The 9,726-nt window shown below is 40.9% G+C and overlaps 1 protein-coding gene across 1 annotated transcript in view; it reads left to right on the top strand.

The window, feature by feature from the left end:
• Window positions 1–497: 497 nt before the first annotated feature.
• Window positions 498–9,726, top strand: part of dctd (dCMP deaminase) — a 58,208-nt gene continuing 48,979 nt past the window's right edge. Inside the window, exons 1-2 of the mRNA XM_073048069.1 lie at window positions 498–638; window positions 6,354–6,462. Coding sequence (XP_072904170.1) covers window positions 580–638; window positions 6,354–6,462 — 168 coding nt within the window. The 5' untranslated portion in view covers window positions 498–579. The remainder of the gene's footprint in view (window positions 639–6,353; window positions 6,463–9,726) is intronic.

Raw genomic sequence — 9,726 nt, 5'->3', positions numbered from 1 at the left:
GCCTCAGCCACAGTCCAACACGTAGCTCCACATCTTTGTGTGAAAGGGCCATATCACTTGTATCAACCCAAACCCAGCCTTTTCAGACTGAGTTTTCATTTGCTGCGGGGAAGTTCCGGGAAGGCAACGATTTAAGGCAGTTATGTGGGACACAGGTTCCCTTTGCAGCAAAGTCCGACAGTGGAGAGAAGCGGCCTTGCGCCAGGTTCCCGAGGCAACGCTGTGACTGTAACACACTTCTTTAACAATGATAATGGCTCTTTCTCAATGCTAGCTTCATTAGCGCTCCTGCTCCTAGCTAACGCAGGAATGCAAATACATTCTTAATTCAGCGGAAGGGAAAGTGACTAAAGTCAACGGCCCCACCTTCATCCTTTGGTCCAAATTTCACCCCGCCCACCGAGTGGGACCGTCTTGCTCCCAATTGGACGTAAGGCAGAGACTGGCAGTCGGTAAGCACCAATCGGAGCGCGGGAGCGGGAAAAGCGCGCCAACCGATGAGCCCAGCCCAGCCCAGCGGAGAGGGGAAGTGAGTGAGTGAAGTGAAGTGTGTGTGGACGGGCAACTGGGGATAGTTTTATGATGCTTGGGTCGGGCGCCGCCGAGCAGGAGCTGCCCCATCAAAGCGATGTAGACAGGTAATATTTGTTATAACTGAACAGAAACAGCTAGTAACGGAGTGATATCTCTCAGTGAAACCTTTGGCCTGTCTTGAGGCCAGCAGGAACGAACCATGTTACATAAGAAACAACGCCTTCGGACGACCGTGTCCATACTGATCTGATCAGGAACTTTCCATCTATTATTCATTCCATTTAAAAGCACTTGGTCTGTCGCGATAATTCGGCATTCACTCACATCTCCAAATGTCTTTCGACTTTTGTTGAATGTCGCTGCTCTTTGCCTTCACCTATCATCCCAGATTCTGTTGCTATCTCCGGCGTCTCCTCTCCCACCTGACTTCATCTGCCCTTCGCCCCTGCCTCACCTAGATCCATCTATCGCTTGCCAGCTCTTAACTTCACCCCTCCCTCTCAACTCTCTCCTGCTAGTTCCTCTTTGAGTCCAACCTGAAATGTTAATTGTCCATTACCCTCATAGTGCATCCTATCAGCAACTTACTTTTTGCTACAGATGCCAGCATCTGATTGTAGTCTTCTCAGGAGTAAAAGAAAAATATCGAGATATCTTATAAATGTCCTGCCTTAAACCTATGCCTTCTATGATGTGAATACGTATTTTTAACCTTACACCTGGTATTAATGTCTCATATGTTTCCATGTGTCTGTGTCTCTTATCTGTATTTCCTCTGTGGACGGGAGATCTCACAGGGCTACTTGAACAGGAAAAACTTTCTGAATACCAACTGGCCTCTTAGACATTTATACCATATAGCATAAAATACAGCAGTTCTTGGAAATAAGTAACCTAACAACCACCACTTTCCTCAACAATACATAAGTTGTAGAATGGCCTCTGTAAGACCATTTTTAGGAAGTTGTGTTTTATATGGAAATCTAAGACAAGTATGAATTTTGCTTGCTGTGATGCGACATTTGAAACCTGTATCTTGTCTCCAGGTTATAAATGATTGGCAACAATAGATTATTACCGACAAACTCTCACAAACAAGAAAAAATCTGCAGATGCTGGAAATCCAAGCACAGACACAAAATGTTTAGGGAACACAGCAGGCCAGGAAAAGAGTACAGTCAATGTTTCAGGCTGAGACCCTTTGGTGGAACTAAAGGGGGGAAAAAAAGCTGAGGGGTAGATTTAATAGGTGAGAGAAGTACAAAGTGGTAGGTGAAACCTGAAGGGGGGAGGGATGAAATAAAGAGCTTGGAAGTTGATTGGTGAAAGAGATACTGGGCTCCTTCCTCCACCCAACCAGGGATAGGGTTCCTCTTGTCCTCATCTACCACCCCACCAGCCTCTGCAACTTCTATCTCCAACGGGATCCCACCACCGAGCACATCTTCCCTCCCCTCCCCCACTTACTGCTTTACATAGGGATCACTCCCTTCATGAGTTCCTTATCCATTTGCCCCTCCCCACTGATCCCCCCCCCCCATACTTATCCTTGCAAGCAGAGCAAGTACTATTATTTGCCCCTATATCTCCCTCACTACCACTCAGGGCCCCAACAGTTCGTCCAGGTGAGGCGACAGACACTTCACCGGTGTCAATTTTACTCTTTCCCATAGGTCCTTGATGATCTTTTTTTCCACATTTTGCAACTTATTTCTACAGAAGTGCCTATCCCAATTTCCCATTCAGCTGCTCCAATGTTTCTGTTTGTGTGGCCTTTCCAGTTGGGCCGAAAAGCCTTTTTCTTTGCTGTACAACTCCGGTACTAATCTGTGGAACAGAGCTCACCACCTGCAAGATTGAGAAACTTTTAAAAACAAAATAGACAGGCACTTGACAGGAAACAATTTGCAGTATTATAGGGAAAAAGCGGGCAAAGGGAACTGATGGCATTGTACAATTTTTACACATTAAAGACTCAGTAGGGCAAATCATTGCCTTCCGTGCTTGAAACATTCTTGGTTTTGAACTCTAATAGTAGGCCTATACCTTTTTCCCTCAACTTGTTTGTCAGCTACTATGCTAATTCACTGAACTAAATGTGTTTTAAATGGGCTCAGAGAGTGGGTTTCGTGGGAAGGAAGTGGTTGAGGAATTAAAAACATTGGAGAAATAGAAATGCTTCCATGTCTTCAGTCACATGATGGAAGCTCTTAAAGGTGATGTCACGTGGTTGTGTGGATTTATAAAACAACTTAATATTGTATATGAGGTTGGTAGGTGAATTGATAAATACTCAAAGAGCTATGATGAGATGCTAGTTGAATGTAAACCCAAACTCTTTCTAAGTTTTCCTGACTGATCAGAATGCTGACTTTGAGTAAATTATACTGCCAAAGCCCAGCAAAATCACGTCACACTTCCTAGCAGTTTAGATAAGGAACTGTTGTCTTTTGTCTTGCAAGCAATCTGAACAAACCTGTGCTGTTAATAATTTTCAGTATCGCTGCTTTAGTGTGTGACAAAAAATCAATATCCAGTAGTGTGGTTAAAATATCTTTCACAAAAACATTTATTTATCTCTGAACTACAATAATCTAACAATAAAACTTGAATGAAAAAAACCCATAAAACCAACAAGTACATAGGGAGAATGAATATGATTCTTTTTAAGCAGAAAATGTAAAGCTTAAGACCACATAACTACCTTGATACAGTTTAGGTTCAGTGTATTTAAGAACTGGCAATGTAGATGTTTTTCAATTTTTGACTATAGCTCACACTGTGACCATTAAAAAAAATATATTGATAAACATCTCTGTGGTGAATTTTTAAGTGTATCTCATAATATATTGGAACATTAGGCAACTTGTTTTAAAGAGTTCTGATTGAAGGTATTTACTAAAAATGTTAACTCTTTCTCCCTAAATGCTGCTGGACTTGCTGAGTACTTCCATCATTTTCAACTTTTACTTCAGATTTTCAAAATAGGAAGCTTTCTTTGTTTTTCAACTTAGTTTCCTACCTTATATGAAATTTGGGGTTTAGTTTTGCATTTGATCTGTGTCAGTGCAATTGCAAGAAATCTACTCTTCACATGGATGGAACCATTGCAAGGGGCTGAGAAACATTTGAGGCAAAGGTCACAGATGGTCATACTGAGCATGAAAAGTATCTTGGCTTATTCGCTTAAGTAGTACACTTCTGTACCTGAGTGTCCTTGACCTTTTGAACAGGATATTTCAATCACATTGCCAAGTGTAAAGTACACATGAAATTTCATTTTTGTACAGCAAACATCAGCAGGTGCTATAAATGAGTCTTAGCAACCCCCTCCCCTGCTACAAATAAACTTGAAATACAGGTGTTCCCCGTTTTTCGAACGTTCGCTTTACGACAGCTGGCTGTTACAAAAGACCTACATTACTACCTGTTTTCACTAACCAAAGAGGATTTTAGCTTTTACGAAAAAAAGACGCCCGCTTTATGCGTGTGTTTACCCCGAGAAAGACTACAATGACCGTGAAGCCTTGTGCGGGCAGTTGTTTGCGCACGTGTGTACGTATGCGTGTACGTGCACATGCGTGTATGTGCCAATTATTTTTCTCTCCAAATCAATTTTGGCTCGCTGTCTTCCTGAGTTTGATAAGTGAAACTACACCGTACATACAATATTAATACTTTATATAGGGCGTATATTTATCATATCATTCCTGCTTTTACTATATGTTAGTGTTATTTTAGGTTTTGTGTGTTATTTGCTTTGATTTGGTAGGTTTTTTTTTGGGGTCTGGGAACACTCAAAAATTTTTCCCATATAAATTAATGGTAGCTGCTTCTTTGATTTACGACATCTTGGTTTACGAACGGTTTCATAGGAATACTCTACCTTCGGATTGTGGGAGAAACCTGTACTCAGCAGGTCAGGCAGTTTCTATGGCAAGAGGAACAATTAAATTTTCAGGTTGATGATTTTTCTTAAGAATTGGGATATTCTGCCATCTGATTTCTAAATGGACATTGGACCCATGAACAATACCTTACTTCTTAATTTATTTGTTTTTGCACTACTTGTTTTAACTATTTAATATGCATATACTGTATATACTTACTGTAATTCAGTTTTTTTACTATTTTATGATGTATTGCATTGTGCTGTTGCTGCAAGTTTAACACATTTCACGACATATACCAGTGATATTAAACCTGATTCTGATTCTGAAAAAATGTTTTAAGTTGCTGGGAAGTGCTAAAGTGGCTAAGGTTCAGTGAAGGGTGTAATGTTATTCTGGCTTTCTAGCCTCTGTAGAATCTCTTGTGTTTACAATGTTCTAACTCAGATCTCAAAGACTAGTACTTGCTACTACATAAGATCTCACATAGGATCCATTTACAGACCATTGATGTTTTAAAATCACTACTCATGATCAAAGCCAACCCTACACATTAGACACAAAATGCTGGTGGAACACAGCAGGCCAGGGAGAAGCACTGTCGACGTTTCGGGCCACGACCCTTCGTCAGGACTAACTGAAAGGAAAGATACTAAGAGATTTGAAAGCAGGAGGGGGAGGGGAAGTGCGAAATGATAGGAGAAGACCGGAGGGGGTGGGATGAAGCTAAGAGTTGGAAAGGTGATTGGCAAAAGTGATACAGAGCTGGAGAAGGGAAAGGATCATGGGACGGGAGGCCTCGGGAGAAAGAAAGGGGGAGGGGGAGCACCAGAGGGAAATGGAGAACAGGCAGAGTGATGAGCAGAGAGAGAGAAAAAAAAACAAACAACAAAATATGTCAGGGATGGGGTAAGAAGGGGAGGAGGGGCATTAACGGAAGCTAGAGAAGTCAATGTTCATGCTATCAGGTTGGAGGCTCCTCCAACCTGAGTCTGGCTTCATCTTGACAGTTGAGGAGGCCATGGATAGACATATCAGAATGGGAATGGGACGTGGAATTAAAATGTGTGGCCACTTGGGAGATCCTGCTTTCTCTGGCGGACAGGGCAGTGAAATGGTCTCCCAGTCTGCGCAGACTGAGAGACTGTTTCGCTGAACACCTACGCTCTGTCTGCCAGAGATAGCAGGATCTCCCAGTGGCCACACATTTTAATTCCACGTCCCATTCCCATTCTGATATGTCTATCCATGGCCGCCTCTACTGTCAAGTGCCCCTCCTCCCCTTCTTACCCCATCCCTGACATTTTTTTGTTCTCTCTCTCTGCCTGTTCTCCATCTCCCTCTGGTGCTCCCCTCCCCCTTTCTTTCTCCCTAAGCCTCCCGTCCCATGATCCTTTCCCTTCTCCAGCTCTGTATCACTTTTGCCAATCACCTTTACAGCTCTTAGCTTCATCCCACCCCCTCTGGTCTTCTATCATTTCACATTTCCCCCTCCCCCTCCCCCTCCTACTTTCAAATCTCATAGTATCTTTCCTTTCAGTTAGTCCTGACGAAGGGTCTCGGCCCAAAACGTCGACAGTGCTTCTCCCTATAGATGCTGCTTAGCCTGCTGCGTTCCACCAGCATTTTGTGTGTGTTGTTTGAATTTCCAGCATCTGCAGATTTCCTCGTGCCAACACATTAGCATGTGTTTGCAGCCCAATTGAATCTCCCCCCTCTCCCCCTGTGTGTCACTGATCCCTGTGCCTGAACCTTTCTTTTGCTTAGTTCTGTGTGACTGATCCCCTGCGACACGCTGATTCTGTGTAAGGCTTCTCTTGATTTCTCTCTGTTGACCAAATTGGTTTGTGTATCAAACAATACAAAATTAATGTTTGCAATGTACTTCTAACTTTACCTGATGTGTGCTAATGTTCAATTTTGTTTCAGAGGTGACGCAGCAAAATGCAGAAAACGAGAAGATTATCTTGAGTGGTCAGAATATTTTATGGCAGTGGCTTTTCTATCAGCCCAGAGGAGCAAAGACCCAAACTCCCAGGTATGAGGAGCTGCAGCTTGCCTCCTTGGTATTTCAAGACAAGTCACTTTTATTGTCATTTCGACCATAACTGTTGGTACAGTACATAGTAAAAATGAGACAACGTTTTTTCAGGACCATGGTGTTACATGACACAGTACAAAAACTAGACTGAACTACGTAAAAAACAACACAGGAAAAAAAAATTAGACTACAGACCTACCCAGGACTGCATAAAGTGCACAAAACAGTGCAAGCATTACAATAAATAATAAACAAGACATTGATTTGTGTACATGATGTGGAATGCTGTTCCTTCTGTTTCTCATTGACCTTGAGTAAACTGAGAAATATCTGTCTTTGAAATAGGTTGTATTGTTAGCGACTGGGTATCTCACCATTAATTCAAGTCATCTTAATGATTCCTTCTCCCTCTTCTCCTGTTCTTTTTTGAAAACAATGCAGACTATGATCTTCATTTAGAAATCAGAGCTGGGCCTTTTAGAGTCACAACAGAGCCAGAGGTGAGGTTACCTATTTGGAGCGGGTTGTTACCCTTTGTCTGAAGGGATAGTGGAATTGGGAACTAAATAAACTTTAGGGAGAATTTGTTTTATTTTGGAATGTTGTAGAGGTGGACATGGGAAAGGGACCCATTCTGAAGCTCTTTCAAAGAGCTGTCACAGGCAAGGTTGTCCAAGTAGCTTCTTTCATACTGTTACTGTATGACACGGCTTGTGTCTACGTGCATTCCATTACATACACTCAGGTATTTTCATGCTAGAGTTCATTTCCTCCTGAATTATTTCTTGATTTGGAATTTGTATTCATTTATTACTATAGTAATGTTTACTCTTTTACTATGTGTTGAAACTAATGAAATGATAATACCGTACAGAGAGCCCTTTGCTAAATTAAAATGCCTGTGAAAGTAAAAAAGATCTGCAGATGAAAGAAATATAAAATATGAGCAGAGAATGTTGGAAACACTGAGTAGGCCAGGCACCTCCTGCAGAAAGAGGAGCTGTTAAGATTTCTTCAGGGCATTTTCTTTTTACAGATCTGCCAGACCTGCATTTTCTGATTATTTTTTTAAATCGTAAAATGCCTGTTGCCTGTCTTCGTTTAATGAGTGCTTAACTGAATATTCATGGAATATATTTCTTTTAATGCCATTTAATATCACATGTTGTTTAATTAAACTCAGTTAAGAAATAAATGATAAATGTGTGAAATTTATTCATTACATTCTGGAAAAAACTGCTGTGCTGTTGAAAATTGAGTTGATCTGAACTAGAGAAATTTTATGTGCAAGCAGCCCCTTTCACTGACAGGCTGGATATTTCACAAATCACTGCTAAGAAATTCTGAGATATAGAATAAAAATTTGCCTCACAATTTGTAAATTTTACTTTAACTCCACGTGTCTTGAGATGTGTACAGATGATGTGGCTTTGTGTTGTGTAAAATCATAATATAGATGGCTTTCTAGGAATGTACCCTTCTCACCCCTGTTGTTTGTATGCTTCTGGGTGGCTAAATGCTTGTTAGGAAGTTCACATTTCTTTCCAAAAAGATTTTTATTCTTGAAAGGTTGTGATACAAATACTCTGAACTGACATCAGTAATAATATAGTACTGTATGTAAGATTTTTTTTTTCTGAGGTGGTTTATAACATCACTGGCTTGAAAAATGGTAGTTCAGTTGAGAATAATCAAGTTTAAGTAACCTCCATGTCTCTTGAAGCTCCTGTGTAAGGACCAATGAACAAATTTGATTCTTTGTCTCTATAAAATCTCTTGAGTAGCTTTACTACTGCAAGTCTGGGCCATGTTTTCTCTTAACCGTGGCTTTTGGACCATTCTAAGTTGCTTCTAGTCTCTACAACGTAGCCGATTTTTTTGCTCTCTACTGCACTAGGACATAATCCAAATTCCATACAGTTTTTGAAATTTATTCTCCTTTCAACCCATGACAGCAGGCAGATTTGATGTGAATTTGTTGGCTTTGCAGGCTTCTCCAAGATGCAAACACTACACTTATTCACACAGAAATTGATAGGTTTCTCAAATGGATTTTAACAGAATTGGAAACAAGATTTGGGGGAATTATGATGGTAAAAGATCCACCATGATTTTAGTTTTAGAATAGTAAAGTAGGCTCAAAGGGCTAAATGGCCTACTCTAGTTGGGTTTTGTTCTTTGCATAAGTTTCCTAGTAAGATGCTCTCTATATGCAGTTTTGGTCACCTACCCATAGGAAAGATATAAATACATTTGAAGGAGTACAAAGAAAATTTACAAGGATGTTATCAGGACTGAAGGACCTGAGTTACAAGGAAAAATTGAATAGATTAGGATTTTATTCCTTAGAATGTAGAAGATTGAGGGGAGATTTGACAGTAAATAGGGTAAATGCAACCCTCTGATTGCTCTCAGCCCAGATATGCATGCAAAATTGTACTTCAGCCACTCCAGGTATCGCTGATGCCGAGAACACTCCCCCATTTTTTTCCCCAGCACCACCCATCATTGCAGCATTTGTTTATCTGTTATCAACGACTGGAAGAATATAGTTTACATTGTGTTGTACTTATTTGTGTTAGATGCAAAGATCTCACCTGCTGGTTGCATGCTGAGAAGCGTGAGAGCTTATAGCACATCCGTAGGGAATATTGCACTGAAATTGGCAATGAGTTTGATGAGGAACGCTGAAAACATGGTTGTGTGAAGTTCCCATGATTTTCTAAACTGTGTGTCACCCACAAACTGTTCTAATTGACAGAAAACTGGTCTGGGTCATCTTCCAGAGTCATAGAAAAGTACAGTACAGAAACAGGCTCTTTGACCCATCTAGTGCATGCTTAGTCACTTCGACCTGTACCTGGACCATAGCCACACGTACCCCTAATAATCATGGACCTACCCAAAATTCTCTTAAACGTTGAAATTGAGCTTGCATGCACCACTTGCGTTGGCAGCTCATTTCACACTTTCACAACCCTCTGAGTGAAGAAGTTTCTCCTCATAAACTTTACACCTTTCATCCTTAACTCATGATCTCTAATTTCAGTCCTACCCAACCTCGGTGGAAAAAGCTTTCTTGCATTTACCCTATTTACTGTCAAATCTCCCCTGAATCTTCTACATTCTAAGGAATAAAATCCTAATCTATTCAATTTTTCCTTGTAACTCAGGTCCTTCAGTCCTGATAACATCCTTGTAAATTTTCTTTGTACTCCTTCAAACGTATTTATATCTTTCCTACGGGTAGGTGACCAAAAC

Source organism: Hemitrygon akajei, chromosome 6 (assembly GCF_048418815.1).
Source record: "Hemitrygon akajei chromosome 6, sHemAka1.3, whole genome shotgun sequence".
Taxonomy (NCBI): domain Eukaryota; kingdom Metazoa; phylum Chordata; class Chondrichthyes; order Myliobatiformes; family Dasyatidae; genus Hemitrygon; species Hemitrygon akajei.
This window is presented reverse-complemented; position numbering and strand designations above follow the sequence as displayed.